Source organism: Pelodiscus sinensis, chromosome 3 (genome assembly GCF_049634645.1).
Source record: "Pelodiscus sinensis isolate JC-2024 chromosome 3, ASM4963464v1, whole genome shotgun sequence".
In the NCBI taxonomy this organism is placed as follows: Eukaryota; Metazoa; Chordata; order Testudines; family Trionychidae; genus Pelodiscus; species Pelodiscus sinensis.
In genome coordinates this window covers 97,889,125-97,906,273 of record NC_134713.1, presented here as the reverse complement: position 1 = coordinate 97,906,273, position 17,149 = coordinate 97,889,125, and the positions used below count along the sequence as shown (strand labels likewise).

Sequence of the window (17,149 nt, the reverse complement as noted above, 5' to 3'; positions counted from 1 at the left end):
ATCTACTCCATCAAGATACTGATTGTGTTATTTCTTTTTTTAGTGCCTTCGCCAACAAACGTTGTAATAGAATCTTTGAACTTCGTAACTAGATTGCGCTGGGATTACATGAGCATGCCTTCAATCCCTCACTTTATCGTGGAAATCAAACCTTATGAGTGAGTGTCTGTGTCGTGCATTATGCCTATACTTTATTTTCTTTAAAATAGGGATTTAATTGGCTAATTGGTTAACCAGTATGACTCACCCTTAACAGGTGCCGCTTACCAGTTCCTGTTAACCAGTAGGTCCCACTCCAGAAAGGGGCCAGCCAGCTGGAGCAGCCCCTGTCCTTAGCAGGCCTGGCCCAGCTCCCCCACCACAGGTTACATACCAGCTCCCTGGGAGAGGGGCCTGTGAGGGCCTCTGCTTCTAGGAAGCTAGCTGCAAAGTCTGTAGTGAAGCCTCCCCAGGAGCAGGACCAGAAGCCCAGGGTGGGTTTGCTTATTTCAACTTTATACTGCAGTGCACACAGTGCATGTAATAGCTAGGGGTATGTCTACACTACCCCGCTATTTCGAACTAGGTGTACCATGAGGTGTACCGGTAGTTCGGAATAGGAAGCCTAGCTCGAACTACCTAGTTTGTGCCCCGTGTAGCCGCGCTGCACGGGGTTCGAACCAGCGGGGTTTTAAAAATGGCGGCTCCCCACTTATGCAAATGAAGCCCGGGAAATTCAAATCCCGGGCTTCGTTTGCAAGTGCGGTATGCCTACATTACCCTCCTAGTTCGAACTAGGAGGGTAGTGTAGACATATCCTAGGATTCTTAGCTGTATCATGGTTACATTTTTTAATTATTTTTACATCTCTACTTTAAAAGCATTCATGTAGTGATTCCTTTCATTTTGCTAAATCACCAGGAAAGTTTTATTTCTACACAGTGAAATCATGCAGTCCCTATGGAATTCAGTATGTGTATAAATGAAGACAGAATTTCTCCATTCTGACATCTGTTTTGTAAAAGACTGTAAAATAACCTTAATTACTCTTCAATCTGTTTTACAGGTTAGGGAAATATAAGACAGTCAGCACCTGCGTGAAAACAATAAAACATTATTGTGACCTCTCTAATGAAATAGAAGAACCCAGTCAGTCTTACTGGGCTAGAGTTAAAGCTTTAATTGAGTCTGAAGAGTCTGAGTTTGTTGAGACTAAAGAATTTGTCCTGCGACGGGATGGTAAGTTTAAATGTAAACATACATTTTATATCCAGAAACGTGATTTGAATGAATTCAAATGAATTCATAGCATTTCTTCTACATTAAAAGATGACTATAAAAACCTTTCTGGTGCAATACTGTATATTTGGTTCAGAATATCATAGTAATAACTTGGGGCTGGGATGAACATACAGGTTGCTTACTAGCATTCTTTACTTGTATGGCCCATTCACGAATATCTAAGCGCCTTTCCAAATATTTAATGAGAAATGGTGCTGGTAATGGACTCACTAGCATACTTTCCTTATTTTGCACCCCTGATGTGCTGTCTTACAATGCTAGACAAAGTTATCCCTGTTCGTTGTGCCTTCGGTTATCCACTTGCTGATCAACCAAAATGATTACCTGGAAGTCCACTGTAGTATGACTGCATAGCATAATGTCCTGTGTTTAAAGTTTTAAGCATTGTAGTACAGTAAAACTCCAATTGTCCGGCACTCCCGATAGTCCGGCACCAACTGGAACTCGGAAGTGCTCCGGCCAGGCGGACAATTGGAGCTGCTGTGAGCCCCATGGGTGCTCCCGGCGAGGAAAGGGAAGGGGAGAAGAGGGAAAGGGGATTATACCCCTATGATGGGTCTTCCGGGACCTGCACTGCAACCGACTGTGGGTTGGGGGGTGGCCGGGGAATGGCGGGGCGAGGAGCGACCCTTTGCCATTTTGCAGGAAGGCGACAGAAGCCTCGCGCCATCGCCGAGAGTTTCCAGGAGGGGAGTGGACTCCGCACCCTCCAGACTGTAGTTCTGTAGTTATCACCGAGCAGGGGAGTGAGGGGCGGCGTTGTGGGCCCAACCCAGCAGCACTCCAGCTGCTCTGCAGCTTCCCCAAGTCCGCCGCTCGTCAGTTTCAGCAGCAGCGGACTTGGAGAAGCAGCGCGGAGCAGAGCAGCTGGGGTGCTGCTGGGCGCCGAACAGGGGGGTGGGGACGGCACTGCGGGACCAACCTGGCAGCGCTCCAGCTGCTCTGCTCTGCTCTGCGCCGCTTCCCCAAGTCTGCTGCTGCTGAAACTGACTAGTGGCGGTCTTGGGGAAGCTGCAGAGCAGCTGGGGTGCTGCCGGGTTGGTCCCGTAGTACTGCCCCTCACTCGCCTGCTTGGTGTTAACTACAGTACTGCAGTCTCGGGAGTGGGGAGCCCGCTCCCCTCCCAGAAACTCGGTGGCAGTGCGGGGCTTCCCCCGCCTTCCTGCAAAACGGCGGAGGGTTTGCCCCTCACCGCACCATTCCCGGACACAGTGCAGGTCCCGGCAGACCCATCACAGCCCCCCGCTGGAGTACGTCCCAATACTCTGGCATATCCGATAATCTGGCACCACCTGAACTCCTCTAGCCCACCAGCCTGGCTCTGCTGCCCCCAGCTCCACACATGACAGCAGCTGCTCCTGGGGCTCTCTAACCTCCACTCTCAGCCCCTGCAGGCTGCTGCTGACCAGACTTGCTCCGCTCCGTGCCCCCCCTCCGCCCGCCCATTCTCAACCTTTGCAGCTGGGGCTCTCAGGTCTAGCAACATCTGTCATCCTGCCAGACCAGGGAGTTCCAAACCAGAGAGGTTCAACCTGTAATAGCATTTCATTTAGCTTTACAGCAAAAAAGAGAGAGTGTCTGCAAGGCCCTTCGTCCGTGTCCAATGCCCAATCTGACATAAATTGGTACTATTTTTTATAAGCAACTTCTTATCCTATTACCATGGTAATTACTGAGATTGCTTATTGTCCTAGCTTGTTTTTCTTTCCAAATTTAATAATCTTGATTTTTATGTGGTGGTTGTAGATCCTGCATAATATTTGAGTGAGATTTCATCAAGCAATAGTCCTATATTTTGTGATTTAGACTCATGTATACATCATTTGCTTTGCTTTGTTTTTCTGTTTTCTGTCAAGGGCAGAATTTTAAGGTGTGCGTGTGTGTGTGTGTGTGTGTGTGTGTATATATATATATATATATATATATATATATATATATATATATATATGAAGTTACACTGGATTTGCTAAAATCAGGGACAAGCAATGGGCAGCCCTGGGCCACAACTGGTGCTCTGATACATTTTATTTGGCCTGCTAACCAGGGGGTGTAACCATAGATTACCTAGGCTTTCCCGTGGTAGTACCCAGTAGGGTTACCAGGTAGACACCCCACAAAATACCAGACACACTTGATCGTGGGCGGGGGGAGGGAAGGAGGAGGGACGGGATGGGCTGTCCGGGAGGAAGGGAGGGGTGGGCATCAGAGCTGGGGGATATCGGGGGCTGGGAGGGCTGGACAGGAGGGGTGGGGCGGGAAGCAGAGCTGACGGGCGGAGAGGGGGTGCAGCCACTGGCTGTAGCCGGAGTCCAACAGGCCGCGCCCCCGGCAGTCATTCCCTCTAGTTGCTAATAGAAGCGGGGTGGGAGGAGTAGCTGGGAGTGCCGGCTGCTGCCCCCACTCCCCCCGCTGGGCTTTTGCACGTGACCACAGGACTCCCAGCGGCAATCGCAGCCCGCCTCCCAGTTGCTCTCCCACCCCTGCCAGGCTTCCGTCTGGCGCCCAGCCAGAATTTCAGAAAATACCGGACATTGCACATGTCCAGTATTTTCTGAATTTTTCTACCGGACTGTCCAGTAGAAAACTGAACACCTGGCAGCCCTAGTGCCCAGGCCTACCTAATTCTGAACCTGAGAAGGCAGCTCTTCCAGTGTCCAGAGGAAAGGGACAAGAGGCTCTGCCATCATGGAGCCAGAAGATGGCTAACAGGATGGAGCTCTTTCCACCATCTAGAGAAGGGTGTTCCCCAGGACCTGGTGGAGTTAGCCAGGAGGTTGCAGCTCTCCAGTTTTGGTGGGGTTGCTCCCTTCCTGGTGGGCACAGAGCCTAATATATTTTGCAGAGCCCAGAACTGTGGTATCAGTGCAGGACTTGTTGCTCTGGCACATGTTCTCACAGCAACAGCCAAGTGAGCTGCCCTCCAGATAACAAGAGCTGCTGGTTTTTGGACCACAACAGCTTTGTTTTCTGCTTCATCTGGAAGCCTCTTAATAAAAATGGCCTGCCAAAAGATTTTTAGTGGCTTTTGTGGCCCTTGATTACATTTAAATTGTTGTCTCCTGTCATTTTTGTATCTGTGCAAACTAACTCTTGTATAAACAGTTTTTTTTGTTCTTGTTTTGGTTTAAAAATGGCTTACTCCAGTTTAATTTCCTAGTTGATATAGCTACATTGAAATAAAAAGCCGTCCTTTAACCAAAATAGGCCTATTTACACATTCTTCACATCTGTTCACTTGCCATGTTCTTTTTCTGTTCAGTACTTTAATTTTTGCCCACTTGACACTTTTTCAAACAACTATATGCTTACATTTTTCTATTAAATTTTATAAGCCACTTGGCAGACCTCACTGATACTACCCATTCTTGCTAGGTTTGTGCCCAGCCTAAAGTATATTCCTTTAACCAAGACTCAGTTCCTCTGCAGCATCCCTCCCATTAGGTGTGTAATCGTTTTCATTATTTTGGTATGTCTTCGGAAGTAATTTTTTCCTCTTGAAAATAAACCATGAATGCTGTTATCTGTTAGCCCCACATTTGTCGTTGAATTCCGGTTCAGAATTCTTCAGCCTAATAATGAAGGTACACGTTTGTTTCAGGAAAAATAGGAGCACCTACTCTGAATGTTTCAATTGAGACAAATGAAATCAAGGTTGAGATTCACCACCCATATCGGAAACTACCTCCCACTGTTAGAAGAAAGAAAGACTTCACCTACACGGTGTTTTTGCGGTCCAGTGAAGATCCGGTATGTTTTAAATTGAAAGTTTCAGATCATACCTCTGAAATTGAAAGTTTTAGATCATACCTCTCGAGGTCCCTTCCAGTTCTAGTATTCCATGATTCTATACCTTTTGGCCTTTTAAAAAAACAAATACATAGCTTTAGAAAGGGGATAGAGTAACAAATAAGTTTTTATTACTTTAAATTACACACACATCCAAGGGATACTGAGAAATATCTTTAATGTAAACATTGCTAATACACAAGTGAATCCTTGAAATGTTGATTTGTGGAACCTCAATCACAGCCCTGTCTTTTGAGTATTCATTGTAGTAATTTTTAATCACATGGTCACATGCCGTTATTTTTATAGGGCCCCTGTTTTACTAAATGTGCCTTTCACACCTAATCCATTTAGGTTTTTCTTGTCCCTCACTGTGGTGTTTGAGCACCTTATATTGAATGGAAGGAGTTGTTCAGTATTTGCTTTTTATCCACCTAATTAAATGTCTTGTCCACTATCTCACTTACTATATTCCACTTATCCTGCCCAAATAATGAGTCACTACATTATGGATTCAAAGTATATCTGTTAATTTATATTAATTTTACTGCATGACAATGATATGTAGAATGTGATTCCATATAAGGCTTGACCCAAATTTTCTTTATTGCATTGAGTTACTTCATTCACTGGATATTATCCAGTCTGCTCTGTATGCTCAGTGAATCAGCCATCCTGGGCAGTGTTCCCTCTACATTTTCCATTCTTGAGCGGGTGAAATTTCTTATGTGCAACACCGATATTAAGGTAGTGTGTGGATGTACACCACCAGTACAAACAAATCAACCTAGATATAAATATATATATTAAACAGTCCATAGGGTGGAAGAAAATATATTAAAACAAGGGATAATTAACAAGGAGCAATGCTTATGATGTTTATTTAACATGAAAACAAATAAAAAGAAAATTAACACTACACGTGGAGTACATGTATTATCATCCTTTCTACCAGCTCAAGTTAGTAAACATATTGCATATTATCCACACATACCTTAGCTTTAAAATGATGAACGAATCTGAGTCAACTATAAATAGTCATGCTCTCCTTGCAAATATTAATACACTATTTACTGACACCCAAAAGGAGAGTAGAAGGCATTCACTCAAGCCTAGGGTCAGCTGGGGACTCCAGCAGAGGCCGGTTCTCACGGCGCTGCCCCTTTGAAATGCCTGGGGTCAGCTGGAGTCTCATTATTGTGCAATTAATTTTTGTTAATACTACTAGAAGTTAAGGTTGTTGGCTTGCAAATAACTGTTAGCAGAGATGCACAGCTGTTTCAGTGCACAGATCTGTAGCAGTAACAGGTCTGATCCCTAGCATTTTAAGTTCTAGCATTAAGGTGACAATGCTGTCTTTACATGTTGAGTCAATATTATAAATTCAAATTAAGGCCCTAATCTAACTTTTTACATTTCTTTCAGATCAAAGAGTTTCAAACAGACCTATGTAAGAAGAATACATGTAGCATATACATTCCACTCATTTCTATGAGGTCCACTTACTGTGTGTCAGCTAAAGGACATTCGTCAATGGTTTCAGATAGAGGATTTTCCCAATCAAATGAAAGTTGCATTCATGTTACTTTTACCCAGCCACGAGGTAATTTATAAAAGTCTAATCCACTTTTCTGAAGACTCTGCCCTTCCTGTCATTATCTACTTGATTGGTTCCATAATTTGTTCGAGTTGCAGCTAGACTTGTGTAATTAGGAAATAATGAATCATTATATTAGTTGTTCGAAGATAAACTTTGGAATTGCACAAATGCTAGTTGAAATTTATAACCAGTAAAATGTGTAGACCTTTCTGAATTTAAGATAACCATAAGCTTATGATAAAGATATAAAGCAAGTCTCTCTTTTATTATTATTATTATTATTTATTATTTACCTCTTGAACTTGTTTGGTTTACTTAAAAATGGGGGAGGCTGGCTAAACTTCTTTACTGTGTGTTCCATAATACCTACATATTGCATGTGAGTTAAGGAGAGTATGCAAATTCTTAGTCTTAATTTAGTTTTTATTAAAAATTCCCATTAATAACAGACCCTGGTGAAATCTGATAGCATGGTATTTTTGTTCATTTCTCTGCTGTGCTCTGCCTTGCATTTGGTAGAATGGATAGGGTAATCAAAACTCCCTGAAACCAATTTGAGAACCTCTGGACTATTGTGAGGACCTCGATTGATTTTCCGGGGCTGTTACCCACAATTTACACTTTTAAAATCAGTCTTAATAATTTTAGCAGCCCAAACAGTGGATTAGTTATATGTGTCTTACACCACTTAAGATCCTATTAAAGCAGAGGTTCTCCAACTGGGGACATCTTGCAGGTGGTCCGTGGCTCGAGCTCAGTCCACACCTCCTACCCTGCCAGCAGGGAGCCCGCACTGATGCTCCAACCTTGCAGTCCTCCCATGAGGTTGTAGTGCCAGCACCAACTTCCTTCCTGGCTGGGTACTGAGCTCGTGCCACAGATCATTTGCATCCTCCCTTGCTCCTGCATCCTCCCTCCTTGCCAGATACCCTACTCCCCCGTCCTCCACCCACTCCTGCAGCCTCCCCACTGGCCAGACTCTGCACCCACCCTTGTTTTTGCATCCTCCCTCCAGACCACACACTGCCCTCTCCCTTGCTCCTGCCCCCTCACCTCGGCCAGACACTACTCTCAGCCTGTTCCTGCAACCTACCTGCCACCCAGATCTTGCATCCTCACCCCTTTCTATACCCTACCCCTGCCCAGATCCTGTACCCTCATTCCTATCCCACTCACTGGCAGTTTTGTCCTGCACGCTGAACCCCTCGTTTTGGCCCCATCCCAAAGCGTAGGGGGTCCACAAAATCCGCTAACCCCAGAAGAGTTACTCTGGACTGTGGGAAGCCCTGAACCTCAGTCCTTTCTGTCCCCCGGCAATTGAAGCACCAGGAGAGTGAGTTTTCTTAGTTGGGGGTCACAACAGTGAGGGTTGGGGATTTTGGAGGGTTTTTTTTTTTTTTTTTTTTTTTTTTGCATCTTACTTGTGTGGTCCCTGACTAATTCCCCCCCCCCCCCCCCCGAGTCAATAGCCCCAGACCCAAAAAAGGTCCCCCGCCCTCTTGTAATAAAGACAATGTTGAAACCTTTTGTGTTAGACACAGTATTTTACTTTATTTTAAAATAGTTTTGTAAACTAACATGGGAAAGTTTAAAACATTTAATCTGTTTAAAAATTTCGATTAATATTTCTTTTCTTACTGGTTGAATTAAACTGTTCTCCCTAGCTACAGCACAAACAAAATGGCTCAGGTGTAATTGTATAGTTAACAACAAGTTTCCATTAGCAGCATGTGGTCCATGGAAAAGTTTACATTGAGCCAGATGGGACGTGGGCCAAAAAATTTGAGAACTACTGCACTAGAGAGCCTTTCCTATTCCATATTTCTCTTTACAATGTAAGCAGTAAGCTTCAACCTCAGAAACATCTTTGTGCACACATTCAGGCTGAAAGTAAAGGAAAATCTTAGACTAAATAAAAGAGCCTTTTTCTCCCAGCTGGTTATTGGATGCATTGTATTGTGCTTTATCTGAGGCTTAGAGCTTGGTAACCGAAATGTGTTATAAATGAATGGAGTGGGAACTGCCCCTTTCAACTTCCTTTTGTGCCTTTGAGAACATCCCCCAGACTTTCTTCCAGCAACCCTTAATATACCGAGGAACTCCCTATTGGAGGACCAATGGGATTTTCTTTATCTCATGAATATTATAAATTGTATCTTCTTGTGATCTAAAATTGATATGTGAATAATGAGATCCTGTCCTAAGGTGACCACCGGCAGGGTACACCCTTATGTCCCTGCAGGTCACCTCATGCCTTAGTAGTTGCCTTTTGGGCACTTGCACTTCCTGTTTTTCCTAGGGGCTAACTGCCTGTATTTGCCATCACATGGTTAGGGCGTCCCCTTCCTAGGATGCCCTCTTGCTGCAGCCTGTGATATGACTAGTGCACCAGCCTTAGTTTTCCCCTTTCTCCTAGTAATGCTACATAAGTTTTCAGGATATAAATAGCCCTTTTCAGGACTAGTTCATGACAAAAAGTCTCAGTTGTAATCCAGAATTCTCCAGCACAGTCAAAACAGCACATTTCAATCTTTCAAGTTCCAACAGTCCATTTATGTACCAAGTATACCTGTGGCATCTCATAATGCTACAGTATTCTCACCTTGCTTAGAATCCCAGGTACAGCTCTGGTGTGTCCCACTATGCCTCACTCCAACCCCTTTACTTGGGGTACTTCATCTTGTTTCCTCCTCAGGTATGGTTTTAGCCCTTTCCTGGACTAGTCTGTGTTTCTCTAGACTTCATCCATCTCTGCCTCAATACTCGAGTTGAGAGAGCCAGCGGGTATCTCCCTTTGCTTCTCTGGGCCTTCATCCCTCTCTGGCCTGGAAAAACTTACGTGACAATCCCCTCCCTCTGGCCTTTCTGTTTTCACCAGACTGTTCTGGTTTCACTGCTGATCTAGGGAACTTTTCAGTGTTCCCTTCTTTACAGGCATCCTCTCTCTGAAGCTTTCCACCCAGCTTTGCTCTTCTTCTGATCCTTCTCTTAACTCTTCAGTTCTAAATTCTCTTGTCTTTGAGATTCTCTCATTCATAATTCCTGGGACAGTCCCATCCTCATTACTCCATATGAGGGCACACCTAAACTGGAATGGGAAAGCTAGACCCAAGTCTGTTTAAGGGGCCAAATATACTATTACATGTGTAATCAATAGTTCTATAATTCTCCTGTTTTGGAGCACTTGGGTGTGTTTTTTTTTTTTAAATCAAGTTATTTATCTACATTGAATTTTTCTAAGGAAGAGCAAAAAAAAGCCACAGTTTAGTCATGTACTTCCTCGTCCTCTTCAAAATTAAAGGAAACATGATCCCAAAAAAACCCTACTGCCATTTCTAAAGAATTCTCATGGACCAAGCCATATGTTTTAATATTAATATACACTCAAATGTGAAAACCCTAATTCATGGACTTAATCACTCTAAAAATTGTGTGCCATTTCTAAGACTTTTGTGAACGTCAAAATAACATCCTGGATTGCAAACCTCTCATTATATTTTGCTCTAATTTTCTAGACTTCAAAATGATTATAATTGGTGTTGCTGTTGTCTTTGCCGTTGGACTTATTTTGGCAATGTATTGCCTTTGCAAACAACTAAAGAAGAGAAAAATTGAACTACCCAAGTCATTGGTAAGTTCGCAAAACTGTTCAGTAGAACCATCTGGTTAGTCAACTATTGTATAGCACCTTTTAATATCGAACGAGCTTCGTCTTACAGCCAGTATTTTTATTGAAATACATAGTGGGCAACATGTAGGAGAAAACAATCAGTAAACAAAATTTCATACCAGATAGCCACAATGTTAACTAATTAAATAGCTTTTGTCGCTATGTATAAATTCTTAAATTAAATGATTTTGCACTTGTCTCATCCTAAATATGCTCTGGATTTACACACCTGTAGCCTTTTTACTGTAGCTCAATGCTTTGAATTTCCTTTATTAGGACTGTTTCCTTTCTAAATGAGTTAATTTCAGTAGGCCAGGTTCAAGTATTTAGTTTCCATTCTTAAAACCTTAATTTATGTCTTAATTGCACTTTTCTTTGTGTTACTGGACAGGCCTATACGATGGGAAGAGTAGTGCTTATGTTTTTGTCATGGGAGCTACAAACTACTTGTTTTAATTGCTAAATTATTTTTTTAAGTCAGAGTCGTGTTTTATAAGGAACCTTTAGACTTAGTCAGGAAATCTATCCGGTGATATTAAACAACCTCTGCTTCTAACCTTTTTTCCTTCAAGTTACTTCCTTGTTTTGTGACTAGAGAAATAGGTAAGTATATGAGTATGTCTGCACTGCAATTAGACCCCTGCGGCTGGTCTGTGCCGGGTGACTCGGTCTAAAGAGCCTGGGCTCTAGCATCATGTGAATGAGGAAGAGTTCTGGAGCTCAGTTTGCAGCCTGAGCCCTCACATCTACACCACAGTTTGACATCCATTCACCCCAAGCCCTGTGAGCCCAAGTCTGCTGGCATAGGCCAACAGCAGGTATCTAGCTGCAATGTAGACATAACTCTGTGTGCACGCCAAGGCTTATTTTGTTCAAAAACTAACTGAAGAAAAGTCTGTTCCACTGTCAATTACAAAAGCCTGAGCTCTAAGAATCTCTGTGTTACTAAACAAAGTCTCTATCGTCATAATATCCACTGCTAATATAACACTAATGTCAAGGCAGCATAACACAACACTGAAAACTCAAAGTAAGTCAAGATTAGATTAGATGGATGATAATGGTCCCTTCTGGCCTGAACATCTGTTAACACCTGTAAAAGGGCAGGCCTCACCACCAAGAGTGCTCCCTGCTGGTCATTCAGGGAATTAGCATTTTTGAGGTGCTGGAGCACCTCCTTCTGGCTGATGTCTCACCCGCTGTTACTGGTTGTTCTCCACTACTTTAGGTCAGGGCTCACATCTCTCCCAGACTGTGGCACCCTCCTACCGGGGTACTGCCCTACCGTAGTGGCCCCCACACTCTGGAGTCCTGCCCCCTGGGGACCCTCAATTCCCCTATGCCCACCTTGCCTCAGTGACCCGCTGCCAGTCTTCATCTAGCTCCTGCCACAGGGGCAAACTGCAGTCTGAAATGGCCACTCATCATTGGCAAAGCGATGGATGCTTTTGCCTATCCTGGCTGCCTCTCCGCAGCCCTACTACTCTGAGGCCTTGCTTCAGGTTCTGCAGCCTAGGAGCTTGCCTGGCCAGTCTTTCCCCAGCCCAGCCCTGCTCTAAATCAAGAAGCCTTTAGCTCCCCAGTCAGAGCAACAATGTCTCTCCCTTCCTCCCTCCTGGAGCCCTTATTTATACAGCCCACAGCTGGGCCCTAATTGGCTGCTGTCTGCTGCAGATGCTTGCTCCATGACTCCATCCCTCACTCAGGGGTGGGTTTTAACCCTTTAAAGGGCCAGTGCGGAGTAGACGCCCCGTCTCACTACCACCATGATTAAGGTTCTCTTCTTCACTCATCGGCACATTCTACTGTTAGAAAAAAATTGCAGAGTTCTTTGCTTGTATGATAAAATGTTGGAAGCTGTAGTATAGCCAAAATACAGATGTTTTACCTATCACAAATGTACCTTTTGTTCTTTGTTGCTAACAGCTTTTATAGAATATCCTTTCAGTTTAATTCCTGTAGTTCATATTCAGGCTTATATATGGAATTTTCTCTTTACCCACCAATTAAAAGAGCTGTTGGAGTTGGATTTGTAGCTACTTCAAGGAACTAAATAAATGTCAAAGCATAAAATTATTTTAGGAGTAAAGAGAGGAGCTTTGTGGTTCTTATTTCTGCGTAGTGTATATCTAGATCTTAACATCCAGTGCCTGAAAGGAGTTAACTGTAATTTGATTCCAGAAGTTGAGTTGAGTCTATGTTCACTCCAGGACCACGATACTTTTGACATGTTGTACCTTTAGTTATTTTGTGTCCTAGAAGTAGCAATCTAAGATTCTTTTCTCTATCCTTCACTCTGGTACAATACATTTGGGATTAACCGCAGCAGTTCATAAATACTTTGATGTACATGAACACTCCTATCTCTTGTGCCTCTCTTCACACATTTTCTGTGACTGTCCTTTAGCAACTTTTTACCCAGTGGCCACTTTCAGAACACTTAGAACGTGCATGTGCAAAACAAACAACAAAAATCCTTGAATACCTATTTCCAAAGAAATGGTAAATGTTTATTGCTGCCAGAAAGGCAGCAGGGTTCATGACAGTTTAACATTACGTTATTTTCTTCAGTTTCTAGTCCCAAGAAATTAATTTGAGAGCCTTAAAGCACCTCTCAATTCATCGTTTTCAGAAAGTTAAAAATCAGACAAAGCACAGGTGCTCTTCTTGTGGATTAATTTTCAAGGAGAAATACCACTTTCTGGCTCAGAACAGGTGCTTAGCAGTATGTGAGAAGGGCCTGAAAGGTTAACATACCTAAACAAAATAAAGGGGATGCTTTTAGGGCTCTGCTGTTGTTGGTAAAACTGAGACTGTTTACCTATGGAACTTAGTGGCACTGCTATGCTGCTTTGAGATTTACTATGTAGCTGCTCTTTGCCTGCAGAAGAGAGCTCTCCTGCAGTCATAATTAAGCCACTTCCAATAATCAGCATTAGCTAAATTGACAGGAGGTCCTCTCCTGCCCACATAGCGCTGTCCATATCAATACTTTGCCAAGGAAATGTATGTTGCTCAAGGATGTGGGGGGGGGGGGGTTTCACACTCCTGACTGACACAAGTTTTGCTGACAAGTGGTAGGGTAGACAAATCCTAAATAATCTAAAGAAACCAGCTCTCTGCAAGCAAAGTAGGTAGGCTAAAAGTGGGTGAAGGTAAATGGCTAATTTCAGGATTTGACTTCCTTTGTAGGTGAAGCTTGTAAGATTGCTTAAATAACAGGAGTAAGAGGAATTCCCTGCTTTTTTTCCCTTCCTCTTCTCCTTACATACCACTACCTCTTTAATCTGAATGAGGAAGCTTTTTAGATCCCTCACGTGTGGTTGTAGACTTTGCACGTTTGTGGCATCTCGCCTAAAATTCAACAAGTTTGTTGGTGTCAGTTATACACTGATGTCAGCTGCTGACTTCCACTTAACTCCTATTGAATTACTGAAAGGAAATGTAGTTAAATAACCATATGTATTCCTTTAAAGTGCTATTTTGTCTTGCTTCTAAACTTTGATTTAGAGACACAATAAACTAGATTATTACCTTAAACATGTGATTTATGTACAACTAAAAGTACCTCCTCTTTACTCTTAAGGTCACTGTGGTACGAAACCTGAACTCGCACAACATTTTAGAAACAAAACCAGAAGCAAAATATATCTCTGTCATAACCGCATCATCATCCAAGCCTGTATTGTCAGAAAGTGACAAGGTAAACTTGATGGAACAAGTAGACCAAGTTCAAGAAATAGAGACCCCTAATTCTGAAGACTGCAGTGAAGAAACAGACGATGTCATCTTCCAGGAGATATCAAACAAAACAGAAGAGATGTCTATCCAAGAAAGCATTGCTGAAATAACGCCTGATGATGAACAAAGCCCAAAAGTGAAAGAGAATTATTTTCATTCTAATAGTAGCCAAACAGAGTTATGTAGTATTCAGTCAAGCCCAGAGCCATCCAATACTGAGGTGCAACAGTCCAATGTCCTAAAGAGCTGCAGCATGTTTTCTGGTTATGACAAACCTCACGTACTGTTGGATCTCATAGATGCTGATGAAGAGGAATCTGTGATTGCATATAGACATACTGATGAAGGGCCTGAGTCAGGAAGAGAATTATTGAAGACTCAGGGAGTCCCTTTTGGTGTCCACAGCACAGTCGTTTCAAAGTATCAGCATCTTAATGGGATTACCAGTGTGACTTCTTAGAGCAGAATCCTGAAATTGAAGAGAATTCAAATGGAAACTATCATAGGTATGGAGAGCATTTCTCTGACTATAAAGGCTCCAAAAAATGCAAATCGGCTATGAGATCTCCTTTTCAAAATCCCTTCTGCCACTGTGAAAATGGAGTTCTTCCCTTTTACTGTGAAGATGTAGCAAGAATATTTAGTCAGATTGCCTCACATTAAATCACATGATGGTTTGCCTTCGACATATTCTTTTAGGCTATTAAAGAAAAATCTTTATATTGAAGGAAGGATTCTCCAGTATCTTCCCAATAGTGTATTGAAGAATCCTCTATACATCATATGTGTTTTGTATGTGACCAAGAACAGATACAATTGGAGCATGTTCTGGAACTAGAAGTGCTTTTGCATGGTGGAGCATAAATGTGTACAACTACACTAATTGCAAAATCATATGCCACTCCTTCAGAATACCCATATTATGTACATTTACATGTTTTTAAACTGTTATCACGTGTGCTTAAGCTTTATCCATATTTTCTATACTGATGCTGTGTTGTGTAATCACATCTTGTTTTCTGAAAAAAATGTTTAACACTTTTTCTTTTAAAGAATAAAGATAAAAATGCTTAGAAGAAATGTGGATTGCCAAACTTTCCATTGCATTTTGATAGAAAATGTAGTTATTTTTACAAATTGAAAATATTAATTTAATAGCATCTTTTTAATCATCTTGAGAGAACAGATTTTTTGTTGTTGTTGTATATAATTTGGTGTAATTAATTAGATCCCCTGCTGGATCTCTGAAGCATAAAGCTATCAAATTGAAGCTAGAATGTTTAGGTTTTATATCTCAAGTCTTTATTACTATAAAAATGCTTCTAAAGGCTTGACGATTGCGATCTAAATGTAATGTCCCCTGTAGATCTTATTGTTTTGCCAGAAGCTTTTTAAAAGGGATCCAAATAAAGCAAAAGTCTGGAAATGTATAATTTTGATGCTAACATTCATCTTTATTTCATGGGTGCATTGTGCAGAGCGGCTTTTCTCAAAGAAGGCAGTTGGAGGTGTGTCACAGAGAGGACAGAATTCAAAATGACTGCCCTTAAAGGAATAAGTGCCTTTTTTGGTGGGGAGTTATCAACAAATTTTCCCTGGGGAATGGCCACCCTTGAAAGGGCAACCCTCTTTGTGCGTGTGTGTGTGCGCGCGTTCAACAGCTTTTCCCTGGGGGCGTTTTAATTTTTCCTCAACAAAAAGTGTTCCCTGTTTAAAAAAAAAAAAAAATTGTTCGGTGTTCCTCGGTCTTAAAAAGTTTAAGGAACAATGTGTAGAGATATTTCGTTTGAAATACTCAATCTTTCTACTTTGGAGCAAACTGAATTTTTAATGGGGAACCATTAATAAACGTCACCAAGAACAATAAGTGTAAAGTTATATCTTTCACTGACATGAACACTCGCAATCAAGGAAAACTAGAGTTAATTTCTATAGAAATCGGTGAATTAAAACACACCACTGATGGGGCCCTTGGAAAAAAGGTTGGTCCTGGAGAAATTCTGTACCAAAAATTAAAGATTTGTGTGCGCAATATTTTAAAACTCTGCAAGATTCTGCATATTTTATTTCTTAACGTAACACTATACATTCATGCTGGTTTCATTTATTTTGGAAATTCTATTTAAACTACAGTACAATGGAGTGAGACTGGCAGTAGGGAACACTGGAGGAAATCCCTTCTAATAACTAGTATCGACCCTTTACTTCCAGCTATTAGTCAACAAATATATGCATCCAAATGTTCAGTGCTACATCAGACAATTGAAGCAGAAATGAGTGCTGGGGATTCAGATTCAAAATGTATGCTGGCTACTGACCATCTCCAGAAAGGACAGTAACAAATAGTTCACTGAGCACATTTTGATAGGAAATATTTTTCAGTCCAAAAATTTAGACCAATTCTAATCACTAAAGTACCATAAGTATTTATAAAGCCTTGTTGTCCTTTATACTAACATTCCTTTACACCACTCTGGCAATCTAAAGGAGCCTTACAATTATTATACCCATTTTATACTTCTGGAGGAACTCACTAGGTGGGCAGGCTGCTTCGTTCAAGGGGAATGGAGTCTCTTCCACATCTATCTCCTCAAACATCCCAAAGCCCAGCCCCTCCATGCTGCGTGTACTGTAAGTACAGAATGTGTGTGTCTCAGGTCCGACTACCCACCCATGCCTCCATTCCAACATTGATTTTTACTTCTCTAACAGCTACTCTGAGTGCCCAGGCCAACATGCCTGCACTGCTGAGAGGGATTCATAACCACTCTTGTACCTTCCCTTTACTCCTCCCCCTTCCCCCACCCATGGCAAGTCATTTTTCTGCAGGGAATCAAAGAAACCTGCAGGGGCCATGAACCCTGCACATGTGCAGTGGCACACAATTCCCTCCGGAGTAAAAGGTATTTCTCTGGTGTCAACTACCATATCTGTATCTTGTGCTTCCCCCCCCCCTTTTCAGCCTACAGGAAAAATAGCTGACTAGTTCACTTATGTGTTTGGGTAAAATCTAAGAAAAAGCCAAGCCCAGAGGTGAATTTGCAATAGGACTGGTCCAGAGACCAGTTAAG

General features: G+C 42.3%; 1 protein-coding gene across 1 annotated transcript in view; it reads left to right on the top strand.

Moving 5' to 3' along the window:
- IFNGR1 (interferon gamma receptor 1) overlaps positions 1-15,511 on the top strand; it is a 31,465-nt gene extending 15,954 nt beyond the window's left edge. Inside the window, exons 2-7 of the mRNA XM_075924263.1 lie at positions 44-158; positions 1,046-1,218; positions 4,880-5,028; positions 6,493-6,670; positions 10,183-10,298; positions 13,924-15,511. Coding sequence (XP_075780378.1) covers positions 44-158; positions 1,046-1,218; positions 4,880-5,028; positions 6,493-6,670; positions 10,183-10,298; positions 13,924-14,538 — 1,346 coding nt within the window. The 3' untranslated portion in view covers positions 14,539-15,511. The remainder of the gene's footprint in view (positions 1-43; positions 159-1,045; positions 1,219-4,879; positions 5,029-6,492; positions 6,671-10,182; positions 10,299-13,923) is intronic.
- The last annotated feature ends 1,638 nt before the right edge of the window (positions 15,512-17,149 follow it).